This window comes from Cuculus canorus, chromosome 2 (genome assembly GCF_017976375.1).
Source record: "Cuculus canorus isolate bCucCan1 chromosome 2, bCucCan1.pri, whole genome shotgun sequence".
In the NCBI taxonomy this organism is placed as follows: domain Eukaryota; kingdom Metazoa; phylum Chordata; class Aves; order Cuculiformes; family Cuculidae; genus Cuculus; species Cuculus canorus.
Window position 1 is genome coordinate 105,781,057 of NC_071402.1, and position 27,253 is coordinate 105,808,309.

The 27,253-nt window shown below is 39.9% G+C and overlaps 1 protein-coding gene across 4 annotated transcripts in view; it reads left to right on the forward strand.

Moving 5' to 3' along the window:
• The window catches only part of GLI3 (GLI family zinc finger 3), a 211,403-nt gene that overhangs the window by 119,656 nt on the left and 64,494 nt on the right, over positions 1-27,253 (forward strand). For all 4 annotated transcript variants that reach the window (XM_054059828.1, XM_054059825.1, XM_054059826.1 and 1 more), the window contains 2 exons: positions 18,102-18,307; positions 23,383-23,529. In XM_054059828.1, the coding sequence (XP_053915803.1) occupies positions 18,102-18,307; positions 23,383-23,529 (353 nt within the window). The remainder of the gene's footprint in view (positions 1-18,101; positions 18,308-23,382; positions 23,530-27,253) is intronic.

A 27,253-nucleotide genomic window follows, 5' to 3' on the forward strand; every position in this document is an offset into this window, starting at 1 on the left:
GAAAGACTGGGAAGCACTTGGGACATGAAAAGATGACTGTAGTTACAGCTTTAAAAAATCATCCATGAAGGTATTTTTTGTGAGCAGTGAGAAATCTTGTATTAAATGGGAAGCACCCCAAGAAACCTGTCCCTGGAAGTGAAGTGAAGCATCAAGAATAAGCAGCTGCTGATAGCCTGGAGGGTTTTTATGGCAAGTCTCTGAGAAGGAAGCAGCGTGGTCTGGTGACTCGTTAAGGTTATTCAGAGTTTGTTATATGCCATAGATATGCGTGTTGCAGGCTTTGCAAGCAACATGTATGCCTCTTTTATTAGCAACAGAGCAGTGCGGCGATGGTAATTCACAGAAGTAAAATAGCCGGGCCAGAGGACTGCACGCAAGCTTCAGCAGCAAGTTTTCTTTCAGCCTTTTGCAAAGTGAGGAAGAAGCCTGAGTCTAGACCTGAACTGCAATCTCTCACTCAGTATACAGTGTTGCATCATTTAAAACAGTGAATCAGTGGTTTGTTTAGCTATTGGTACTTGTTTAGTAATATTTACCTTAAGACTTGCAGATCATAAATGCTCCTTTGCAAACAAGCTTGCAGAGTGGCTTCAGAAAGAGACTTTTTTAAAACATCTGAAACTAGGAAAAGTTTGGAAAGCAAAGTAGTGGTGGCATATATTGAATTGCAGAAAAAAAAAGGATATGTGATTCTGTTTTGATTGTGAGAGACACTTAAAAGTAAAAAAAAACAGTGGGTAAAAATGCGGGTAAAAATAGGTAACTATTTTTGAATGTAGCTGTTTTACATAAGTTCAGTTATGTTGATTTGCTTAGGTAAGCTGCAGTCTGAAGTTTCTGCACACTGAATTTAACTGTTCTGTATTTCTTACAGATTTCCCCACTTCCTACTAAGAAAAAAACAGTGTCGAAAAAAGAGCAAATAAACTCTAGATCACATAAGGATTCAGTGCTAAAAATCTTCCTCTTTTTTAGCAAGCACATTTACATGAAAGTCAACAGAATTGCCTCTAAGCGCACCAGATTACATTTCGTTCACATCATTCATCTGTTTCTGTGGCGGATAATACTTTGTGACATAATAATTTTCTCTGGAGTAGCTAATTGTAATGCCAAGGAACTACAGATTTATAAAGGAGAAACAATAGCAGCAGATAAATATTGCATTAACAGAGCTTCTTTGTTCTTCTGGTACAGCCAGCTTGATCATAGGATATCTGGGGAAGTTACAGCAGTTGAAGAAAGAGGAAAATTTTGGTGAGATTTTTTTTAATGTAGAAGAAAAAGCTTGTAAAATATAGTGGCTTGTTTTGTTGAAAATTCTTTGGTAGAAACTTCCCCCCAGATCTTTTGTTCATTTTTTTTTTATGTTGAGAAAAGACCTTAAGAGGCAGGAGCCCCTAGCCTTAATGAGAAAGGCATGCTTCCACCGACTGGCCGTTGGCTGACCACCTCTCACGATACAGTCGCTCGGTAGCAGCCACAGCTTGCAGAACAACTTCTCAGGGCAACCTGGAGGGAAGAGGAAGGGGGCAAAAGCCCTCGATAGTCCTCAGGAATGCTCCTGTGCTGGTGTCAAGGGAATGAGTTGCCTGAGCCCCTCTGAGAGGCAGTGGCACAGGTTCGTTTGGTGGGGCCCCATCCAGTGAAAGGGATTCTTAAAGAAGTTCGTATGGGTGATGTCGTTACAGGGAAAGAGCTCCTTGGTTTATTAGCAGTAAGGTTGGCACTGGACAGCCCCACCAGTCAGCTGATTTACCCCATCTGGGCAGTTAACGGTGCTTAGATGAATTCTCAGCTGCCAGTGAGAAGTGGTTCCCTAAGGCAGGCTTTCAAACCAGCATGAATTAAGAGATGATGGAAGCAAAATGAATGGCCAGCAAAGTCATGCCTCAGGACACTGTGTTGTATATAACATTTTTCTGTAGACTGAGGAATAAATAGGCATAACCTTGAAGATGTTGGGGCACTCCTTTGGGCAGATATGTATACAAGTGTGCGTATTTATGTGCATGCATACTCTTTATAGAACAGGGTGAATACTTTTGCTTGCATTTATCGTGGACAGAGTCATTCTAGATGTCTGTAGTTTAAACTAACGGAAGGAACTACACAGAGTCTGAGAAAGATGGAAAATTAGAAAACACATTTTCAAGATGGAAAAGCATTTGTGGGCAAAAAATTTGCAAACACATGGATCATTACCTTAATTTAACATTTAACCGAAAATACACAATATAGCTGCAGTGCTAGAGTCCTGCTGCTTGAGATTTCTATTATCTTATTCTGTTATCAGCTGCAAAGAATGAAAGCTCTAAATATAGTGCACATTCAGAGGCTGTGAGCCTGTGGTTTCTTGGACAAAATTCCTGTGTTCTTTGTGCTGTAGTCAGCAGTATTAGTCGAGTGAGCAGATATTGACTGTGGTATTCACGTGCAGTGAACCAGAAGCAAGCCAACTCTATAGAGGCTGCTGTCAAACTTGTTGCAGTGGCCTGTGAGGTACTGGACTGTGACAGACTCCTTTTTTTTTCAGTACAATTCTTCCACTCATGTTAAATCTTGCTTCAAAGAGAACTGAAATGTTACAGTCTTAGCCTTCTTTCTTTCTCTTCTTTTGCTTTCTTTTTTTTTGAAGTGTACTGGTGAGATTTCTGTGTTGTGAATTAGAAGTCCCTAAAGTGAGAGTAGGTATAAACTGGAAGAAACGTGAGCAATGAGTACATCTGCAGTGTAGGAGTACAGAGCATCTTCATCATACTCTCACACAATCTTTCCCTGACTTAGACTCTCTCCTCCCCCAACAAAGACATCATGTCCTTGTAATCTTGGAGTATGGATTGAATTTAGTCCAGACTTTTTTTCCCAAAGGAAGCAAAATCAGAAGTTAAGTTACACCTTGCTGCCTTTTTTGTCACCCCTTACCCAACTCAGTGTTTTTATATATATGTATGTATATGTCTGTATTTGTTTGCATATTTGTAACAAAAAGCAAGCTCTCGAGCTGGTGTCAGCTGTGTCTCTGAGTTGCAGGAGATGAACTAGGTGTGCCTTGCATATTCTCTATTATATGATGCTAGGAAAAAGAAAGACAAGACCCTAATTCCACCCAAAGGAATGTGCTCAATGGGTGTTTTATCTGTGTGCCTCAGGGTAGGCTGGGCCAACATTTGTTACTGATGTTATCGATTAATAGAGGAAGCGATTTAAAGAAAAATGTTATGCCCTTTGATTTTTGCTCTTAGGATGTTTTACGTGACTGAGGAAAGACTTTGGACCTTATTTAAGAAGCATCTTTTCATTGAAGCTGGGCCCTATGAAGTTGCCAATAAAGACCAGGCAAGAATTTATTGAGTAGTCCCTTCCAGCACTGAATGTGTAGATCTCAACATACAATAGATTGTGGCTGCATTTATAGTCAGCTTCACAGGGCGGTTGATAATTTTCTGGAGATGCCACAGGGGTTAGACACACAAGCAAAACATCCTGAAGCTCATGAGCCAGGAATACAAAGCTTCTGTAGGAATGAACTGACCTGTCTCCTTCTTGAAAGCATTATTTATGAGGTGCTCTGACTATTGGTGTTAAGGATCAACAGAAAATTGGGGAGTATTTCTTATGAGGGAGTATTTTTAAACATATCAGATTTAAGTGGCTATCTCTTTAAAGATACACATCTTTCAGTCCTGTATCTCCTCTTGAAATTCAGCCTAGATTTATCATACCTTTTTCCACTGGCCTGCGGAGGAAAAGATTGATAGTCTAGTCCGGTTTATAGAGGCCACCAACGCAAATAGCCCCATTTAACAGAATTGTAGACAGATTTGGCAGGGAGGGCAGAAGCTGAATGACCAGGGGCAATCAGGTTTTCTCTCCTTCGCCCTGGAAGATCACTATCAGTGTACATCATCGAGACAGTACCAAGAAAGCTTGCATAGCTGCCTCTGTCCTGGTTTGCCATACTTGTTCTTCAGATATCAGGCTTCAATCCTGACACCTTTTCTGGGAACTGTGTTTCTACTTCTGTGATTAGATTGAATTGCAGAGGTGCTAAGGGAGCAAACGTGTAGGTCATCCAGCTGGTGCAGGTGTATTCCAAGCTGGCGAGTCTGTTCTCTTTGCGGTTTTCTTCTGCACACCTAGCTACTGACTATATTTAGTGAACTAATAATATTCCCAGAATATAAATAGGGCATTTACCTCAAAGATTTCAAAACAGAATTTACTGCTTCTCTAAAAATGCGCAGCCAAAACATTATTTTGCTTTACACATAGCACTTGTTTTTGGCCTGTTCCCCCTTACAATCACGTTAGAAGTGGTGTCCTCACCCATTTCTTGTTCGTGAGGTTGCTTAAGGCTACAGCTTTGCACAAGAAATGCTTTTGAAACTCCTGTTTTGCACACAAATAGAGCAAGAACTGCAGTGCAAAGCCTTTATCTCTTGTGTTCTAGCTGTTATATATTCACCATTTGTGGAAACTGGCTTGATGTAGTATTTCATAGCACCACAATGGCTTTCAGTGCCTGCAGGATCAAATAAAGAAGCTGACCTGGCTGAGTAGAACTTCTTAGCCCAACATGGGAACTCACTGTTTTCGCACTCTGATTTGGTTGCACCCCAGCCAGCTCTTGCACCTGGACCTTCAATACTGGTAGAAGAATCATGAGATATGACTATGAGTAGACTACCTGTCTTCCCCTCTTCCTAACTTATCAGCATTCACCTTTTATCTAAGTTGTGTGTCATATACCTGTGAATCCTACTGCTCTCATGGATGTTGGTGCTGATCCATGTCTCACCTACTATTTGCAGTGGTGCTTGGAGGACGGGAGAAGCTCAGAAGCCTTTGTGTTTTCATAAGGCCACTCCTTGACTCGCAGCCCTGGGTAGAGGGCACAAGTGTACAGCACATCTGGTACTGTCACTGAGGTGCACTCTTCAAATGGCTTTTCTCCCTCAAATCGTGGATTTGTTTGGGGAGGTGGGTGGAAGCATTTAAAAAAAAAATCTGTGTATTTTAAGTAGAAATGTATATACATACATTTTTGTACAGAAATTTCTGTACATCTGTTTTGGTGTTTTTTCATGTTGCAACTAGTAGTGTTAGGTGAGAAATTCTAGCTGGTACTTTCTCTGTTCAGTAATGGTTACAAATCCTTGAGAATATCAGTTTTGGGTTGTCTGCTAATGTTAGTACAGAGATGTGAAACAAATCCAGCAATGCCTCAACAGAAATGATTAATGCTGAAACTTCACATCATTGTTTCTGTCAGGGTTGTAGTCCTTTAAAGTCAGAATTTAGTCAAATGTTCCCTCCACAACCAAAGATATGTAGCAAGTGCGATAGGAGAGATATTAAGTCACTGAATTTGGTTTTTGCTATTGCCAATTTGCTTTTATTTTAAACAGGTAAGATCTTACTTTAGCACATAAAAATAGAATTGAAGAAAAGCTTTTTCTCTTCCCCCAAGTAGCATTTTTGTAATATTGTGGACATGACTTACAATAGGCACTGGAAATGAGAGCTGAGGGGTTTGTTTTGCTTTAGTTTTGAATTTGGAAAAAGAGTGTTTCTTGGCATCACATAACAGACTGAGGAGAATGTTCATTTGAGGTAATAGGAGAGGCTTTTTAGTTATTTTGCCAGGAGAAGAAACGCCTGCTTTAGTGGGAGGAAGGAGTAAAGGGAAGAAGAGAAGCTGAAAATTGCTGAAACAACAGTGAATATGGTATTCTCCAGTGCAAGGTCGGGAGGGCTTAGAAAAGTCATCAGTGAATGAGTGAAATGAGGAGAGAGGTACTTAATTACTAAAAGTGCTAAAAGCCTCCTTCTCTAAAAATTTAAAACCATTAAATTGTAGGAGTAAAAACCCATTCTTTGAAAATACTGTTTTCTGAGAGAACAGTGTTTGTGAATTTCATATGTCAGTTGATTTCAAGGTTTGATTTTACTGTCACTGGTTGTACCCATCACACAAAAAAACGAACTTTGTGTGAATACCACATGAGTTTTGTTGAGGTGTCTCAGCCTCAAGCTCTTCTTTCTGGTCAGGTAATCCCCCTGGTGGATGCAGCAATCTGGTCCTGATGCTGAGGGAGTGGGTCCAATTAGTAATGCTGGTTTTCCACCCTGAGTACTGGGGCACTTAAGCAGGAGTGCTCTTTGCATGTAGGTTGCATCCTTTTCTCATCTGTGAACAGCAGAGGGAGAATCGAGGAGTAATTGTAGAAACCATTTCAACTCTTTTAGCTTTGTACCATTTGGATGTTTTTCTTCTTCTCCCAGTCATGCATACATGTATGTATGTGATCTTTTTCTGTTGTGCATAATGACTTCAAGGTTATTTTTTGAAGGCCTTCAGGCGTTTTCCAAGTGTTTTTGAACCAGTGCATCATTCACCGGTGTATTGCTTGTATAGAGGTCGTCTTTGATGAGGTTTTTGTCATATGCACCCACTGAAATTTCAGTGTACTCAAGCATTAGAAAAGCCACTATTTGAGCATCTTTGTTTTCTTTGTTGAGCTGTTTATTTTGCTTTCTTCCCACACAGTTCCCTGGCCTCACTCTGACAACTGCTTTTCTGCATGAATTACATTCCTCGGGGCCGCAAGTCTCCTAATTCTTCCAGTCGATTTGATTCCTGCCTGTGTGATTAGTCCTGTGCTCCAACACACAGTTGGTCTTTGCCAAGCAAACTGCTTGCTAAGTGCCTTTAACATAAAGACCTAACTACGTTTTTTAACCTCATTAGTGTGTAGGGCGCTGCTTCGTTCCAGCTTAATAACATGGCCACTATTGAATCATCACTTGCTCTAAAACAGGTTACAAAAAGGTTACCTAATTTGTCTGGTTTTCTTTTTTTAAGACCGTGCTTTTGCTGGAGAACAGTTTCTTTCAGCGCACCTCTAATCTAGCCTATAAGTTGCTTTTTGAAAGGAGACCCATTGATTCTGCTCAGGTAGACTTGCGATGCTGAAAAATGTCGTAATTGTATGTTCAAAAAGAAACTTAGCACCTAATTGGTGGTAGCGAATCTAAGAAACAAAATTGGTAAGAAAATGTGGGTTTGGGTGAAAAGACGAAGAAGGCTGGGGGAGCTGAAAAAAATTTCCTGTTTTTTTTCGGCTTTAGAATTGCAAAGATCTCATCCTCACCAGTTCAAATACTGACTTCTCGCTGTTACACTGGATTTACAGCAATGCAGCCACAATCTGCATCGGTTCACTTTATCTAGTGGAATCAATTTTTGGCTGAATGTATCATCACTGAAATTTAGATTTCAGTTTCAAATGCACATAAGCTCAAATGGAAAAAACATTACAGGGCTTCCACATGTAAAATCAGTAAAAAAAAAAAAGTTGCCTAAGAAGACAGCATCACCAGGGAGCGGAGGGAAGAAAAGAGGCACTGGGTCACATGCCACTTGTGATGGTGCATTTGTGCAGTTGCATAGCACAGCCACTCAGAGGGTGAGACTTCATGATTAATGGTGTTTATTCTTGACAGAAGCCTCCTTTATTTATCTGCAATACAGTTTAGTGATTTTATCAGTCAACTGAATGAAAAATATTCAGTCATACCAATATTGCAGTGTAAATTGAGTAGAGTCACTTTTTATTATATCTTTCAGCCTTATCATCTGCACAGTAATTTTCTAGCAGGGGTTTGATATAGAAAGGCTGGATTTAGCTGTACTTGACACAAAGCCTCTTCAATTTCCCCTAAAAGTTCAGGCTACTCTTAGAAACGTGTATAAATATATATATAAAACCCTCTTATCCAAGCAATTTCAGGATTTGAAAGAATAAAGATAAAATGCGCAAACCTGGATGTGGAAAATGTTGTTCGTATGAAAACATCTAATAGCTCTGAAGCCACTGGTGAAATGTTCTTTAGTGTATAAGCTTGTGGCTTAGTGCAATTCTTTTTGCATGGCTACGTAGTCTGACTTTCTTCTAATCAATCATCATCCAACTCCAATCAGCATACAGGCAGAGCCTATCGTTCATCCTGGGTGTAATTTCAGAGTTGAAGACTATAATGGCCACATACAGCACATTAGTCACTGCGATAACAGCTAGTGGCACTCCTGAGGAAGGGGGAGGATGGGGGAGAAGGGGAATAAAATTCTTCTCATTCTCACAGTGCATTAGTGAAATAGGAGCAAATGTTAAACAAATGTTTATTCAATTAGCTGACTTAACAGCATTAAGTGTGAGAAAGCTTCTGACGCTCCTTTGACCTGCTCTTTTGCGGGAGGAGGAGAAGGGGAAAGGGAAGGAAGAAAGGGGTAGATTAATGCCGTCAGGATTTATACATACCCACATATTCATATAATGGTGCCACTGTGGTTAAACACTTCAAGAGATGGCAGGCCCTGCCTGTTATCGAGAGGGGGCTAAAATTTGAATAGCAAATGAGACCACCTCTAGAGCATCAAAGGAGAATTGCAGAGCAGGGAAGTTTGCTGTAGGAATGCAGTTGGTAATTTCACTGTCCGATCTGTTATTAATAACAACAGATAATGAGTAGGCTGTAGACCTTATAGATTTTACTGTTCCTCTTTGTGCTATAGCATAGTATGAAGAGGGAATGGTGCGTGGAAGTCTCTAGCAGTCTCTCCTCTAATCTGTAGCAACACTTTTCCAAGGGTTATTTGAATAACATTTGCTTGTCTTATGCATCTGGTTTAGTTTCATGATGATGCATTCTGCATCAAATGCAACATTGATACATTATCCTCAATGTATTAGTGACTATAAGTCAATAGACTTAGAACTGACTGAAGACGGAGGAGGAAAAATTTACCAGCACTGAGTCTGGGCTGAGCTGCGCAGGTATAGGGTCTTACCCTACATACAGTTCATAGAAGTCAGTGTCAACTCTGCAAGGTAAGGCAATGCCTCGGTAAGGCTCTAGCAGAAGCAAGTGATGGAAATCAGAGTGTATCTTGTTAGCATTACTTTTATTTACTGTTTGCATTGCTGCAGTGTTCAACAGCTCCATGCAGGTTTGGAGCTCTGCTGGGTGTTGTGCAAATACAAGGAGCTCTGCCAGGAAGAGCTCCAGGCTGGACTGCTTTGGCAGATGAACTCTGGTGAGTCGACTCTGACAGCCTTGGAGTTATCAGCCCCAGCTGTTTTCCTCGCTCTGAAGATTACCCCTTGTCTCTCAGCAGGGTCAGACAGTGTGCCTTTGCCCCATTTACAGTCTGGCAACTTTGCTCTGGCTCACTGAAGTGGTTAGAGGCTGAGACGTGCTGCCTCTGCTGGATGGAGGGTAGTGATTACTGGGAGAGGGGACTGGCTGGATAGTTGGGGACAGTAAAAGCTTACAAAGCTGCCACAAAATTTACAAGAGGATATCCGCTAGAAGCCTAAAAGGCAAGTGGCATTTGGAGGGAGTAGTTATAGTTGGTCATGTTTTTGTATGTTTGCACCCTTTGTACAAACAAAGACATTACCAAGTAAACCCATGTAATCATCCCTTAGTCACGATTTCCTTGCAGCAGTCCTGAGATGGATTTGTAGGAAGGAGAGAAAAGCTGGGATGTTCTATATGCAAAGGCCAAGTTTACAGTGTTTCAGAGGAGTACCGGGAAGCAGTGACAGCAGTTGATGTCAGGATGGAAGGAAGAGGAAAAGGAGAGAGAGGGTGTTGTGGGGAGGTTACTGTTATGTGAGGAGGAGAACAAGAAGCCTGGGCATGACTTGGAGAGATACTGGGAAACAGTACATGGGTCCATTTGCATTTTGCAGGAGAAGGAAGGAAAAGAAAAACCCAGTCAGAACTCTGTCTGCTTACACATCTAAGGAACACATATAAGGACACCAAGTCAAGGCTTGTGTAATGAAATGAATATAAGTTTGTTCAGTGGCATTTGAAGGAGCAGTTGCTCTCTCTAATTTTTACAGGGGTTACTGTGGGCTGAAAGTCACTTGTGTCACTGCTGACCTTATGTAAACAAAATGTTAAATAATGGAATGAATATGCATTGTTTTTTACAGTGTAAACAATTCTTGAGTAAATCCACAAAATAATGGTTGGGTTATTTATTACACAGAGGGTGTATGAGAAAAAGCTGGATCTGCATTCAGTCAGTTCGTCAGTTGAAAAATAGGAATACAGTCACTGACTGAGGAATTAGTTCCCTGATTAATGTAGCCAATTTTTAACTGTAACTACATGATGTTAACCCTTCCCAAAGAAGGAAAGGGGAAAACCAGAGTAATATTCTTTTGCTGTGGGTCATTGACTAACTGTTCTCCATGATTTTCAGCACCATGAATATTTCTTGTCCACTCACTTGTGTCTTTTTTTTTTTTCCCCCGTCACGATACCTTTGAACTTTACGAGGACTAACATTTTGTTCTAACCTAGAGTAAGGTTATTTGTATATTTTAGGAATTTACATTCCAGAAGTGCACGCATTCTGTAAGGTTTGTCCTTGCCTCAATGAGAAAATATTAATAACACAGTATCTCTTGGTCTGACCTTTCCACTATAGATACCAAATGCTTTCTGACTGCTTTACTGCAGTTTTGCAGATGGGGAATCAGTGGATCAAGAAGCCAACAAACTTGTCCAAGGTGACACAGCAGATAAGTGATAGAAACCAAACCAGAGACTGTGTACTTTAAATCCTGATCTAGCTCCTCGTATGTGTAATGGGTGCTGACCCATTAATGATTTATTTGTACATATGTATACGCTGAATGGAATTTTGCTGCCAACTATGGTTCTGTGGCTCACGTCCCACTACTGACTACAGTTTCAGTGTGAATCCTGGAGGAAAAGTGAGCAAAATAAAGACTAGGTTTTGGAACATGTAAAGGAATATAGGAAATCAAGGTTCTTTCTCACATTAGCACCTATTCATGTTCTTGTTTTCCCTGTTTCATTTTCACCACTGATAAAAAACAGTCAATAGTGCTTACGTTTTTTGTAGCACTTGAGGTCTTTTACATGAGGTGTGCTCTGACTTTTCTGTGTATTCAATTAACTCTAATTCTTTAAATAGTCTAAATAATTTGCTTAGTTTTCGTAAGTCCAAGAATGAAGTAGAGCAGATTTGAGGCAGCAAATGATTTTAGGGGAATGGAGTGCATATTTTAAGACACAATTTCTGAAAAAAAAAGTTAAGTATTGAAAGATTATATTATTGATCTGCCATAGTGTGTATTTATGCGTTTGATTGTTTACAAATTCAGTTAGCAGGTCAAAGAGAAAAGGGACCATGAAATTGCATTTTAAAGTTACTCAGTGCTGGCCTCACTCTCCGTTGCTTGGAAGTCAGTGGAAACCTTATTGGTGACTCCTGGGGGTGCAGAATTGGGTCAGCTCTTTATTCTTATGAAGATCATGTCCATGGTCGCTTAAGGAATTTAACAGTTAAATGGGAGAGTTTCCCATTGACTGCGGTTTATATAGGGTTGAACCTTTACAACATCAATTAAAATTTTTGAGAAGCAATATGATTATTTGACTCTTAATTTTTCCCTGTCCTTTAGGCATATAGTTACCTACCTGAACCTGATTTATCAGACACCTCCAGCTCTGTATATTCTTGTAGCAGTGAGGAGTAACTTGATTGTTTAGGCTAATCACAGCTGTTGGAATTGTTCTAACTTGTATTTTCAGGTTCAAGCCTTACTTTGTTAGAGCTCAGCTTTCTTAATATAAAAGCTTTTTACTAGCCAGTTCTTGACTTCTAGTGCTGAAGGGTCAGTCTGTACAAGGAACTATGGCATTAAACAAACAATACTTATTTAACATGGGAGGTATTGCCAAGGGAATTGAGCCATGTGCTTTAAAATAGGTATCACTTATTAATAAGGAAGTCCTTATTGTTTGTTCATCTTGCAGGTTCTACTAAAAATAAAAGTGTCAATATTTTTGGGGCAGTCATCAGAAGATTATTCCAGAAAAAAAATAAGAAAAAAGAAAAGGATCATAGCAGTTTAATAAGTTTAGCATTTTCTGATTCTCCAGGCAGGGGTGAACTGAACAAGTATCAGAGAAACAGCATGGATGTCATTGGCAGGAGAGTTATGCCATCAACGCTTGCTCCAGCATTGAATAACGTACTGTTAAATGATTAAATATCGAGGTTTGAACTTTGACACTTTCATAATATAACAAGATGGATGAAAAGGCAATAATAAATTAGGTTATGTTACAATATTTCATCCCACTTCGTTGACAAGCTTTGTTCTGTGAGATAGATTATTGTTCCATCTGTAACCTCAGCTCAGTGTCATATTTACAATGTTATAGTTAAGGATCACTTGCTGTTTTCAATATAAATGTATTTTTCAACAGATTCATAAAAGAGTCATTTAAAAATTTATCAGGACAAAACTTGGCATTAAAATTTCCAGTCCTAGAGTTATAGTTTCCTTTAAAATCAGGAACATGATTTATTTAGTTTTTATTTTTTTTAAGATAGGTTGTGCTTAGAAGAGGTTTTTGCCCAAGCACAGCTTAAACCAATTTGGAAACCATTTATGACAGATCACTTCTCTAACACCAAACCTCAAAATTTTCATCCAGGTTTTCCTATGATACAGATCTTTGTAGCTGTCCAGGGTGGCTTGAAGTCTGCTTTCAGAAAATTGTTGCTATAGAAGCATGGAGGTCACAGGATGCCCAAAATTCCTGTGTTTTTCACAGTTGGAAGAGGTGCAAAACCAGATACGAGGTACTCTGGATTGATACTCTAGCATGTCTTAGAGCAGTTGTAGGCCTCCAAAGCAAAGAAACCCAGCGTGAGAGCCCTGAGGCCACTAATAAACCTTAGTTGTCTTGAACAGCCTCACCTCGAACCCCCATCCACACCCTGTACACCCAGGAACTCTTTTTAAGCTCAGCCTGAGGCCTTTAGTCCTTCCCTATCAGGCTTAGGACCTGCACTGTAGGCACCTGGTCTCCTCGATGGACTTCACAGAGGTATGGTGTAGCTGATCTCCTGGACTATGTCTGTTTCTGAATTTGACTGTTTCCCTAGACCTAATTTGTCACTTTCCCTTATCTCAAATGGCTGATGGACCATGTTACCAGCAGCTAGCTCTGGTCATCCACCTCAGATCTGGTGTGATGGTGTGCATTGCCTATGCTGGGGTTTACCTGTGCTCCTGTCTTGCCTTTGCTTTCAGAGCAGCTGGCCCTTGCTGCTCCATAAAACCCTGAACTGAGTCTCTTTTCTTCCTATTCCCTTCCATCCTTCTTTAGCTCCTGGGCTAACCACTGTAATGCAAATGCTAGTGTAAATCCATTTAAGATGGTTTCATGACACCTTGGGCTCATCCTCTGTCTGGCTTTTCACTAGGTCCACAGGAATGATAAAAGAATGTGTGAAAGGGGATTAAAAAAGGAGAATGGGAAATTGGGTGGGAAAGGATTTTGGTGTTCTTGTTCAGAAATTGCCTAATAGAACAGTTAAAGACAGGTCTGTTGGCTTGGAAAATAAAAACCCATTAATACTTTTGTTAATCTAGTTTGTTTGTTGTTAAAGGCTCAAAATCTGCAAATATTTTAGGTTTCTTGAACATACAGAATTCATGCAACACAGCTGTATGTTCCCACCTGTGGCTTCCTTCTGCCTTCACCCACAGGGTCAGTTTAGGAATGTAGGTATAAGGAAAGATGCAAGCTAGAAGGGAAAAATGAGGTAGGCAAGGGAATGCTGTGTGTCCTCCTTAGCCTAGTAGTTGGAGCTAATCTGGCACCTGTCACACTTCACTCTGCCACACCAGGGACTTGCGTGGAGACTGGAAATGATGCTCCTGAATCCTGTCATTATGGCACTGAGAGAGTGTGGCTGAAGGACTACGTAGTTGAAAGGCTTTGTGCTTGCTTACTTTACCTGGGGATTTTTACTTCCAGTCATAGTCAGACATCAGTATTTCACCTGCATGAGTTAACAACTCTGTTGCTACCAAAGAAAGGGATAGGATTTCCACTTGCATTTGGAGCATCTGAACTTCTTAATTGAAAAACTGGTTAATACCTAGACACAAAACCCAACCTAAAGTATGTGGTATGAGCCCTCCTACGCCCGTTCTCTCTGCTTATGGAAAATGCATGATGATCCTTTCAAGATAATGCTAGGTAATGATCTGTGCACGGAGATAATTTTGAAATACATGTAACTCACTTGTGCTTGCCACATCAGTTCTCAAATTCCCATAATCTTCCTTCCTCAGTTAAAAAAAAAAAAAGGACTGCATAGGCTGAAAAGGTCATTGCAATCTTCACGTACAGAGTGTGTCTGTTTCAGCTGTAAGCAACAAAACAAAATGGCACACTGTTTTCATGAGTAATAACTGAAATCTTACACACAGCTCACCTGTGGTTCAGGAATGGCCCGAAAAAGCATTAAAAAAAGTGTCTTCATGTGTTTTGTGATTTGCCATATATCTGATGCTGTTTGCAGCTGCTGAACTAGTGTGACCATATAAGTTTTTAAGGCTGTGCAGACACCTTTGCAACATTCATCAAAAGAAAACATCATGACTAATAGGAAAAACTACACCTGTTTGCCCTTATGCTGATCTCAGTGCCTTGGCACGTGTGTGTCGTTCTTCTGCTGAGTATCTGAGACTCTCCAAAGCATTGGAGTCTGGACATGAAGTTGGCAGGTTGGAGATGGGTGGGGAATGGGCAGACCTGTGTTAAGTGTGGAAGCTGTGTGGCATTCGTGATATTTCAGCAGCTTAGTGGTGAGCAGGAAGGCACTCTGGACAGAAAGGAGAAGATTCCTTCACATCCAGCCCTGTTCTCTGCTGCTTCTCTTTATGTCACGGGTGTAGATGTAATTAAAGTTAATGAGAAAAAAAAAAAAAACAGCCTATGTGCAAGGATAAAAATTGCAGTGATAAAACATAGCCATAGGATCTGTTTTAATCCAAAACCTGGAGACCTCCAACTTCAAATAAGTATTGAAAGTATTACAGGCTTTGTGTTAAAGTTGAGTTTGCAGGATCTCTGGGAGTTGGCACAAAGGCACTGATTGAGACAAGAGCATGCGTCTGCTTCTCTTCCTCTTTCTGAAGCAAGCCTTAGAACACTGAATATGTTGGTGAACAGGATAACCCGTGTGTAGGAGAGGATACAGAGCTAGATCTGCTTTTCCATGGTTTACAGGTGTGGCATAAAGTTTGAAGCAGTATCACTGAAAATGATCCTGCCTTTCTCAGGCTGGAGCCTCATTGTGTCCCACGAAGTAACCTCAGACCCAGGGCAGAACACAATTTGCCAAGGCCAGGGTTAAAGTACACATGAAATGAAGATGGGGGTGGGGGGGGCTGCCACCCACATCTGGAGATTTGCTTGGTTTGTTGCTGAATGAATGTCTGCAGATCCACTCCTGGGCTGTAATGTTTGTTATGTACATGGAACCAAAGTTGGTTTTTACTGGTACACGAAGAGGTTGTAAAACAATAGCTAGTAGTAAGTGTATTTGGCTGCACCCTTTCTAAAAGTCCCCTTTGACTTTGAAGGAGTGAACATTGAGGTTTATCATGGTGGTGAAGGATAGGAAGAATATGTGACACTTATGGGAATTAATCAAGGGGGCTCAGGCAGTGGGACCTGAGAGCAGATGGAGGCAGGAGGGAAAATGGGTTCGTGGGGAAAGGAGGGTCTGAAAACAGGTAGGACTGAGAAGAGTACAGGCTGGAAGTGAGCAGAGAAGTTAGCTGCATGTTAAAATCAGATACTGGAGAGAGATCAGTAAACATTAGGGTCCAGAGGTGGGAATTTCATGTGGATCTGTTGACCCCTTATTTCTGCTTCCAGTAATGCAGCTTGTATGCCTGCTGTCGATTAATGTTACCCAGGATGATGTCCTTTCTGTAGCATCCTCAGAAAACTGAGGAGCTTAGAAAAGCAGAGGGAGGAAGAGGCTGAGGAGGAGGAGAAGTAGTTGAGTCCCAGTGTCCTTGAATGGCTCCCATTGGATCTGGAGGGAGAAGCTGACAGCCTGGCTCTTAATCTTGCTCCTGCAGCAGTGTTTGGCTGTTGGCCAGCTGGAGAGTGAATCACTGAGGCTGATACAGACTTTCAGCTTTCTTGCAAGAGCTTTTAAAGAGTTTTCTGTTCGATATGTACCAGATAAAGCCAAGATTCCTGCTTGCTTGCTCTCTAGGTTTCTCTTTCTCAGTTGAGATCACAATAGAAAAAAGGACTCGTAAAATGACATCCAAACTTAGTTTCTTTGTTACTCTTGTATTAAATTTGCTATAGTACTGTATTTTCCTTACTGCCAGGATGGGAAATTCATTCTTTTATGTGATATCCAGCTGTGTTATTTTTGCTTCCTACATCATTGTGAGTTTTAAGGCTCCTGCCTTCTGCACTTGGTCTGACAGAGAACTGCGAGACAGCAAATGCTTCATGACTGGTCAAGTTTCACATTACCAACAAGAATAAAGCCGTGTTTCCACCATAAAACAAAGGTGCTTCAAAATCATGCAGAGAAAAAGTGGTCTGAGGAAAGAAGATGGCTGTTTTGCGCAGTGGTGGAAAACTGCTTCTGGTTGCAGGCCTTGGGGTTTTCTAAACATGGTGATTGCACTGTTGTTTCTTGCTGCTAGCCCACAATGAATGCAACTCTCTAAAAAACTTTGGAGCCAGGAGGTAATTTCATACAAGAAGGCTAAACAGGCTTACCTTGCAGAAAGCCTTAGGAGGACAAGAAACACACAAAAGCAATATAGGGAAGGGAGAAAAGCACAACAGGAAAAATCTTTATTCCTCGGATTTTATGAGCCCTCATGGATTTTGTGGCAGGGAAGCCAGCACAGTGTTAAGAATGCATAACTTTGATCTTTGTCCCACTCCTTCACTAGCATTTCCAAGCTTATGTCAAGGCTGAATTCACTCGTATGTATGATTACATTCTCTTGGCCTTTAAGGTGATGACAACTATCTCTGTTGATCATGGTATGTGTATGTTAAAGGAAAAAACACATCTCTTTTTTTATTGTTCGTTGTAAGCCATCAGCATCAAAGGAACAGGACGCCCTTACTGCTTTCTCAGCTCCTGCCTGTGTCTGTGTTGTACATATGCTAAATTAATTGGAAAAACGAGGACAAAAAGGCATTTAGTTCGGGTCAGCCAGTTGGACTACAGCAAATGCATGACAGTCTTAATCATTGTCTTTTGCCAAAGAGCAGGTTGGCAAGGGCAGGCACTCCAACCCCTTATGATGAAATTTGGACTTTTTCTAATGCCTTTGGAGACAGGATGCTGTGAGACAAGGGTCTCCACACAGAGCCCAGATGCTGTCCTTTTGACAGGGTGGGATGATGGTTATGGCAGGTTGTTTATCTTTGGTCTTTGGAACTCAGCTTGCAGCCTTGGGTCGTTACATCTTCTCTCCCATTGCAAGAATGAGGTACTTAATTAAAGTGTTCTTGTTAAAGGCATCGATCTCTGGTGCCATGCTAAAAACAAACATACTCAGTGATCTTTCTTCCTTTGCTACTAAGTTTTCTGCATCCTTCATGGGAAGTAACATCAACAAAGAAACCCCAAAACATTCAAGGGTTCCTTCAAAGGAAACAGCTGTCTTAATGGCTTACAAAGTTCGGTTGTTCTGAAGTGACTTCTTACATAACCACATAATCTTGCAATTTCAGGGACAGTAAGCTGGCAAATGAAGGGAGTCTGCACGATTTAGGTCTCAAAACTTCTTTCCAATAGCTATGTGGTTTTGAAGGTGTAAATGACTGAGCATCTCAGTATGTCTTCTATATTGCAGCAAGAACTAATATGTCATATACAGGGTACACATTTTACACTAGTTAAAGTGTTTTTCTGATAACCTCAATGGGGAAATGTTACTGGAGGTTGTAAAGATTAAACCAAACACAAACTCACTTTAAAATTGGTCAGAAAAATGTTGCTAATACAGGGTACAGAGAAGAATTTGTTTCCTATCCTTTTTCTTTCCAGGCAGTTGGCTTTAGTGGAAGTTATTACATGTGCAACCCAGTTGTTACTCTTCAAGAAATGAATGCATTACTTTACAGTATTTTACTTTATCATATAGATAACCTGGCTGTTTGTTGTTATTTTTCTTTTCTTCTAGGCCTTCTGCCTTATCTAGTAGCCCAACGTACTCAGAGCTTCCGTTCCTTAGAATTTCCCCACACCGAAATCCTGCTGCAACATCAGAGTCCCCCTTCAGCACGCCTCACCCGTACATTAACCCCTACATGGACTACATCAGGTCCCTGCACAGCAGTCCATCCCTCTCCATGATCTCGGCAGCCCGTGGACTCAGCCCAACAGACGGTGGGTTAAGACAGGCTTCCTGTTTTCTGTCATCATAGCAACTTAAGTTATATTAATCTTGTCAACATTTCCACCCCCTCCTTGTTCAACACAGCTTCAGCAGGTTTGTCAGACATATTCATTATGTCATAAATGTTTCAATACTTCATCATCCGATCACAGCTCATTTGTACATCTCACAAATGTTGAAACTTCAGGAAGAAGAAAAAAAAATGCCTGCTTCATTCAAAATTTAAGCTAGAAGTGTGAAGGGTGTTGTGTGTCTTTTAATATCTGTTTGTGGGGCTGACCCTGAGTGCGATTCTGATCTCCTGAGAAATCCACTGCATCCGCACTGAATCGAGCCAGGTTATTCGTAAGTGTAGATCAGTGTATTAGTTCTTTAGGTGTGAAAGGCTCATTAATTAAAAAAGTATTTTTTCAATCATATAAAGCATGCACTGACTTGCTACATTTGGTCAATAGGTTTGCTAAAATTATTTAGAATTAATTATTATTTAAAATTATTTAGAATTACTTCATTTTACCCTAGCCATATAGTCAAATGAAATTATGCTTGTGTAGAAGAGTAGCTGTTAATCAAGACTAGCCCCTTTAGTTTAAATGGTGGAGAGTACACTTGAAATATCGATGTTCTAGGTCTTAATGTGACCATGACTATTACTTTCCAGGTTATTTGTGTTGAAGTGAACTCCTGCAATCACTCTCTTCATTACTTTGGTGCATTCCTTGTTCATTTTGATGCAAATTTAAATGAAGTGAGCAATGAATAGAGTTACAAAAAAGGCTCAGTCTTTTTAGCAGTGGGGTTTTTAATAACAGATTAAGTAGTTGAATATTTCAAAATTGTAGTATTTGCTAAAGATAACTAAAATGTACTCCCAAACAAATATATAGTGAAGACAATTAAACTATAATTTTAACTATAGGAAAGATCTTCCCAGTGTACACAGAAACTTACCAAACAGAGTTAAACTGCCTTTAGCTGAATTTGAAAAATGAGCAGTGCACCCTATCCAAACGGATAACTAATTAATCCTCGTTTATAAGAACATATACCTTTATGGTTAATCCATCAGTTATGTGCACATATCCTTATGAGAATAAATTTTAATGACCTATTGTCAATCAAGGTATATGGCATGCACACAGGGCTTTCCTAGCAGCGCTTTGGATGTTGTATGAATCCTTGCTGTTTCTAGTCTCTTTTATTTTAGCCAAAATATATAAAAAGAAAAATCAAAGGAACAAATTGGATGCTCAGAAGTACATGTTTTGACTTGGGGAGCTTTGGAGCTTTTGATGTTGGATAAACATGATAAAGTTATAATGTAAGGGCATAAATTGGTAAAAGTCTTGCAATGTCTGCTTGGGCATTTCACAAAAACCTAATAAGCAGAACACTTTAGATCAGATTTCTGCAGAATTTTGTATGTTTACGGTGTGATCCAGTTGCAAACACAAGAGAAAGGAGAGAAGGAAACTGCCACCCAACCAATAAAAGAACCTGTGTACATTCTTGGTCTCAGGTATGCAATTCTGTATTCACTTGCATAGATGAAAGCACATAGAGCTATCTGAGATACTCTCGGGTATCTCACTCAACACCCAGTCAACACTCCAGAAAGGCAGAGATCTCCTAGAGGTGCTTTGCCATATTCACCTGGCCAGTGGTAATATCTCTGAAACTCTACGATGTCTCAGGATAGAATTTGGTTCCAGGTTCTGGCACCTAAATTTAGATCTGTACAGTGTAGAAATCTGTGATCCTGCTGTGCTGTTTTGACATTAGAATCCAGTGAGGTCTATGAAGCAGAGTCAGCGGAGCCTTATAGAGCTACTCAGTTCACCCAGATATAGACACTTGAATGTAACCAGCTGAGTCTAGAGCTCCCTCATAACTACGATGATGCCAAGATTCATCGGTCCACAGTGTTTTGTGTCAGTTCAGGTCTGTGAAATACCATGCTGCAACTCCAACTGTCACCTCAGAAAAGCAGTTTTCTCTTCTAAGGCCTGTCTCACACTGACCAGCCTCGTGTAGGTGCCTTGAATACTTAGAGACTTTGAGATGGCATGAGGCACTTGGGTGTGGAAAACGTGGTTGAGTATGCCATGTCATAACACTCATCCCCGAGCTTTGATTGCTGTCTGTATACGCAACCTTAGCCTTTCATAAATACAAGCTAAATTTACTAGCTTACACTTATTGCTTTGGGATTTAAACAAATACATGTTAATTGATATTTCCTCTAGGTTCACAGCTCATCTGTGATCGGTTGCTGGAGCCCAGGTGTTGTGCAGCACCTTGTGAATATACAGTAACTTGATTGAGGCATTTGAGATATTTCAGGCAGTGAAGGCCTGCTTAGTGCATGCTTAGTGAAATGATGTTACATTTGTTCTCTGGAATCCTGTTTGTTGCATGATTAGTCAGACATACAATGGAATGGTTTTTTCAGGGGTAGGTTCTTGGGATCAGATAGTCCAAGTCATGGCTGGGGCACTACTAGAATGTAAATAAATCCCCCCTTTGATTTAAAGGGGTACATGCACATAATGTAGTAATAACATAATAGACAGCATGGCTTAAGTTGTATAGCATTTGAACTGTGAAAACTTGTCAGTTGTTATTGTCCTTCTGAAAGTCATAGCAAGATTTCTCTTACTACCCTAATAGATTTAGGCCAGTTAGATAATTAGGTCAGTGTGCTATTGGGCTCAGTCTGTCGACTCACAGATCTGGGGATGGCCAGGAGCCAAAATAATCTGGAACATAACGAAGAACAGTTTCATGTTCACTACAAGTCTTGCCAGCTTTAATTAATGACTGCTCCAGCAGCAGTAATGGTAGACTGTCTTCTATCATGTTATTTCACCTTACCTGGCAGAATCGCTGGGCTAGGGGTGGCCAAGGACTTCTCTGAGTAGCACAGAGGGTTTGAGGCAGGGGTACGGACTGAGTTGTTGGGGTGTGTAGAGCAGAGTGCTCACAAGAAACTTGGCAGTGCCCACTATGTGGTAGTAAATGCCTCCTGTTCTAAGAAATGCAGGGGCAAATCTGCAGCTGCTCAGGAATAAACAGGAGAAAATTCAGGACTGCGGACTTCACGTATACCCTTCATTTACCCTTCATGCAATACATCATTTAGTAGGCTAATTTTTTATGTTTGAAGAAGGTAGTAGGGAATGATCTTTAAAGAGCACCAGGGCGTTTCTCAGAGTATGGAACATTTAGTAATGCAATTATGTGCTCACTGTGTTTTCTGCAGCAGTTATTTTTAAACTTTGTAGCCAATGTTATTGTTAGTTAACCCAGACGCTTATGTCAGAAAGCTCGGGAAATATTTTAAGTGTGTCTGGAAAGATATAGTGGTTGCCGACTACTGTAAAACTTTAAAATCAGTGATTCAGTGTGAGTTACTCCTCTTAAAATTTGGTCTGAATGTTTTTCTTGCCATTTCAGAGAAAGTGGTGGTGGCTGAAATAGATTGTGTTTAATTGAGAAATCAATTTGTCATTTGGAAAAAATACCAACAACTTTTTAATGTATCTCAGCTAATATTTCATGCCCTTCCTATTCCTGTTTTATGTACTTTTATTTTTCTGAACCTTTCGTGAAATTGGTTACTTTTAACATTATAACATCAAAAGCACATTCTTCCATTTTCTTTGCTAAAAATACACTTCAGAAATACTGTTGCGGAATAAACTTTTCTCCAAACTCCAATGCCGTGTTTACCTCCTTTGAGTGTAAATGTTGAATCTTTGCTTCTAAGTTTTGCACTTAGCATCTGTAAACATAAATTCTTTTTAGTAATACCATGTAACAATATTCATGTTAAGGTTGTAATTAAAAGAATTTGAGCTGAAAATTTTGTTTCCTTTCAAGATTCAGTTGCTGAGATCGAAGAAATATCTCTTAAAATTATATGAAAGAATATAAAAATAATATGTTGGGGCCTAGCCCATTAACCTAAAACTTGTAGTGGTTTAGGCAAACTTATGTACTCTCTTCTGGTGAGCAGAGCATAAGGAAATTTAAACTATTTTGCAAGTGGGACAAGTAGAGAGCAGAGACGAAGGAAGTCTGATTGCCTCAGATCACAAAGCAAGTCAGTGTGAGAATCAAGGAGATGGAGCCTAGCTTATTTTATGAGTATTTCTCACACAGGACCATGAAATTACCATCTACTTACTGTAGCATCTGAAGCCTGCTCAGATGAGATGATATTAAATTATATGGATTTTTGTGTTTGTCCAGAGTTGCCTATTACTTGATGGCATGCTTGAAAACTGCAGGTGAGGAGAAAGCTCACACATTATTTTTGCAGGAGAGAAAGGCTACTATACATCATTATCAGAGGACTACATCACTCATAAGCTTACTGACAGGACTTAGAGCCTATGCAGTCCGTGGTTTTGACTCTGCAAATGTACTTGTATGTCAAGTAAGCTTACATACGAACTTAGAAGGATGGGATGGCCATAGTCATTGACTTCAGTCTGTCCTCCAAAAATACCACTCCTGTGGTGCTCACGGAAAATTGGTATTTGGCCTGAAAACATGCTTTGTTCTTGTTTATTTCTAAACTTATATACAAACTGACACCGCGAGTGAAAATCTTCTGGTGCCCTGAGCAGAGACTCCAGAAACTTGAATGCTTATGGAAGTTCAGCCATGTTGTTACATTAGAGACTGAGTCCTTTGGGCCAGGGATGAGGTAAATGGGAATAAAGCTCCAGGAAAGGTTTTCTGCTTTTTTATGTCACTAAATGAATCATACCAGTTTCCACTGCTGTGAGTCTGTCACTTTTTGAATCACTTAATAATAAATATAAAAAAAATGAGATCACCCAACTCATTAATATTTTATGCCCTGCTGTTTTTTGAATGGTGTCTTTGGAGTATCGTTGGTTGAAATATACTGACCTGTGGTGGCATAGTGCAGATGTTGCATTACATTAAAAAATAAACAAGCTGGTTTAATAGCCAGGGAAACCAGCAATGTGATAAAACTTTCCTTCTCGTTTATCTTACGTCATTAACGGTGCTTTTTATGTTGTGTTTTTAGCTCCACATGCTGGCGTCAGTCCAGCTGAATATTACCATCAGATGGCTCTGTTTGCAGGCCAGCGCAGCCCGTATGCAGACATCATTCCTTCAGCGGCCACTGCTGGAGCCAGTGCTCTTCATATGGAATATCTTCATGCCATGGATAGTAAGTGACGCTTTCTAGAAATATAGACAGCCCTCCAAAGGGAGCCACGTGGGTTGTTCCTTGTCTGACCCTAAAGGCCTTCACAAACATAGAGAAGTGGGATTCACATTAGCCTTGTCATGAGACTGGAGGGCCAAATGTACAAGGATTAAAGCAAATTTAAAAGTAAACTTTGAAAGTAAATAGGGAGAGGAAAAAGACTGCTTCTGAAAACAGGTTACAGATTTTATTTGCAGCAGGGCTGGAGTGCTTATGAAAATACCCTTTTCTATTCAAAATCAATAACTCACTTTCATCATTAGGTTGAGTATTCTTTTGAGGGGAAGGTTAATAAAAGTTTTGCATCTGTTTTTCCGTTAGGAGAGTATGCTCCCCTCTTTTTTTCAGAGAGTGGTAGCCATGCTTGCAAGTTCTGTGTCATAGACAGACTTTGAGACTGCTTCTAAGGTGAAGTAGTTTGCTGAATTCTCAAGAATCCTAACTTAGTTTTTCCTGTTATTAAGAGCCTCATTTACCAACTTTAGCATCTTTCAGACCTCTAATCTGTCTTTGTTTTTCTGGTGAAGGAAGAAAAGAGAGCACCCCATTCCAAACTGCTCACTACTGCTGCTTTTGATTAGCCAGAAGGGGTTATGCAGAGCACTCCCCTCTAGTTGTAAGATGCTTACATCGTTTTTGAGATGTACTAATTTCCTTCCAACAAGGGAAATAAAAGGTCTGGGCAAGAAAGGTTGATGACTGTTGACTCTGGCTTGGTAGTACAGAGCAATACAATAATGTTAGATCACCTTGTTTTCCCACAGCTTTTAAAAATCTTTGTTAGCATGCAGTTTCTTCTTGTCTGCTGTTGGCTGCATGCCATAGCTGCTGATCTCAAGGGGTATGAGAGTTGAGAGGTTCACCTCTGCAACACATGGGAACATAGATAGTCACCCCTGCAGAACACATGCTGGGAGTGTGAAGTAGATGACGAACAGTTTTACAAGAATCAGGCAAGACAGATAATTGTGGAACTGGACAAGGAAACTGTTTTCCTTCTGTTACCTTGGTAGTGAAGGATTTTTAATTCAGTTCCTGTTTTACTACAATCTTACTGCACTAGTAGCATGCGTAGTGATTTTACAGTAACGTAGTATATCTTGAGCCCACTTCAGAAACGTAATAAACCCACACAAGTAGACTAGCCTTATACTAGAAATTATTGTGCAGTTTTCAGTGCTTGAAAGCTTAAAAGTATGATACTTGCTGATTTGGATTTTTAGAGGAATAGAGAGAGGTGAGGTGTGCTGCTGATGTATTTGATGCGTATTAATAATACCTTGCAGTGTGGAAACTGTTATGATGCATCATTCAGGTGGTGTAAATCTGCTGCTGGGTTCCAGTTTCAAGGACAAATCCCCAGCGTGTATGAGTGGACATGATTTGGTTGAAGTCAAGGGATCATAGAATCATGAAATAGTTTGGATCAGAAGACACCTTTTAGGGTCATCTGGTCCAACACCTTCTGCAACAAGCAGAGCTATGTTATAGTTTCGATGGTTTTGGTTCCTGTTGGGAAAGGGTGTCTGAATGTACGTAGGTAGAGTACGAAACTATGTATTTGGATGCAGGCTTCATTGATAGGGTCTGTTCAGTGTATAGGAAGATAGATAACCAGGTTTATGCCAGAAAACTTAAGAAAAACAGAAGACATTGCTGCACTCATACAAATAATGGCATTTGCACAAAGGACCTCCATGAGTTCGTAGGTATTGTGTATGCTGTAATCTATGTAGAATTATAGCTTTTGCATTCCAAGAATGTTATCACTTCTTACTTAAAGGAGAATGTTTAGACCTTTGCCCATAACTTCAGCCCATTCATAAAAGGTACCTAAACACTATCTCTAATAAGGAATTTGCTGTCACCAGCTATAGCCATGATATATTTGAAATACGCTCTTTAATTTGTTTTGTGTTTGTTTTTAAAAATTAAGATCACACATTTGAGATTCATTATAGCAGCAACTTTTCAATTAGGGTCTATTTCAGAGTTTAAGACAAAAAAAAGTGTAGCAGTATTATGCAAATGGGTTATTTTTAAACAGTAAATAGAGAATTAAAATAAGAGTGAATCCTGGTAAGGTCACTCATCTCACCTTCTATATTTGATGAGAATGTGTTTAGTCAGGCAATAGCTGCTTTTATCTAAATAGAATATGAAGTTACCCTTTTACTTTGTAAAAACTAATTAAAACTATCTTAACTTGCATGGGTATACAGTAAATTAATTGTCATTAAGTAGGAATCTGAATGTCCTATCATTCATCATGCTCAAGAAAACCCCTTTCTTCTTTGTCAGAATTTTAGATTAGAAATGAGAACAAAACAATTAGCAGAAAGCTGATATTAAGACTTTTTTTAAAAAATTACAGAAACAATGGCCATGTTTGTATTTAATAGCAAAGTACAATGATCAATGCAAAGCAATGCCATTTGTTTGGATCTTTCTTCTTGAGGGTTTGTATGGTGATCTTAAAAGCACTCTTTCGCCTTTGCCCAGTTTTGTCAAAGGAAACAGAAAAGAGAAACTTTCTCTCATTATCTGCTATCAAATTCAGAGCAAGATGACTCAACTCACTCAAAGGCTGCTGCTCATTTATTCCACACAACAATGAAATAGATGCAAGCAATACATTGTTGTTCTTCTGTGAAGCACAAGGCTGTCTCCTAATTGTGTGTTTATACAGCATCTAGCACAGTAATTTGGCATCTCTACCTTCTCCAGCAATACAAATAATAGTTCCAAGACCAGTATGTTGCAGGCACAAAAGCATGTTACATATAGTTTGTGTAGTTTCCAGCCTTTTGTTTTGCTCTGTGATGCTGGAAAACTGATTTCAAAATGGGGATAATATAAGTGGGAGAAGCATGAATCAGGAGGTTAAGTTTTGCCTAAAAAGCAGTAGATTTCTTGAAGTTCTGAACTTCGCTTTCCATGAACTGTCTAATATATTGTGGAAAAATAAGATCTAAGTGATTGTGTATGCTTGATTGTAATTTTTTCTCATCTTGTCCTGTATGGCATGAAAACTGGACCAGATATTTCTGGTTTTATACTGTTTTGGTTGCCAGAATTCCTGACTGGGTCTTGCCGTCTTCTTCCTTTGTCTCAAAGGTTCAGATGTGCTGCCTAAGTATATCATCAAAATAATGAGGAGGGGAATGGGCGTGGAAGGTATTGACAGCACCACAACCAAAATTCCTTGTTGTGGCTGTAACGATACTGTATGCCAACGCTGGCTTTAAAGCACTTAAATATTTAAAAAGATCACAATCTTTTGGGTTTGATACTTGCTTTTTTCACTTGGGGAATATTTATTACTCTGCCTTTAAATGGTGTTGAGTGGATAGCAAACATTTTCCCTGAGGTTTCTAGATTCACCCTGTGAGAGTATTAATATCCTCACTCTGATTAACTTTTGCCTATGCTTACCCAGCATGGGATGTTTTTCTTTTTCAAAGTTATTCATCATTGGCCTACAACGTTGGCCATTAGCAACCCAACTGACTTAAAGTACATGGCCAGCCTGAAGAGTTAAGCCAAGATGAGAAGCTTTGGACTGGGTTTGAATTCTGATTTTCAGGCACAGCTGGAGAATGAGGATGGAGTAGCAAAGCCATTCCTTTTCCTCTCATGCTGGTAACAGATTTACCATTTCGAAAACTAAGGCAAAATTTATGAC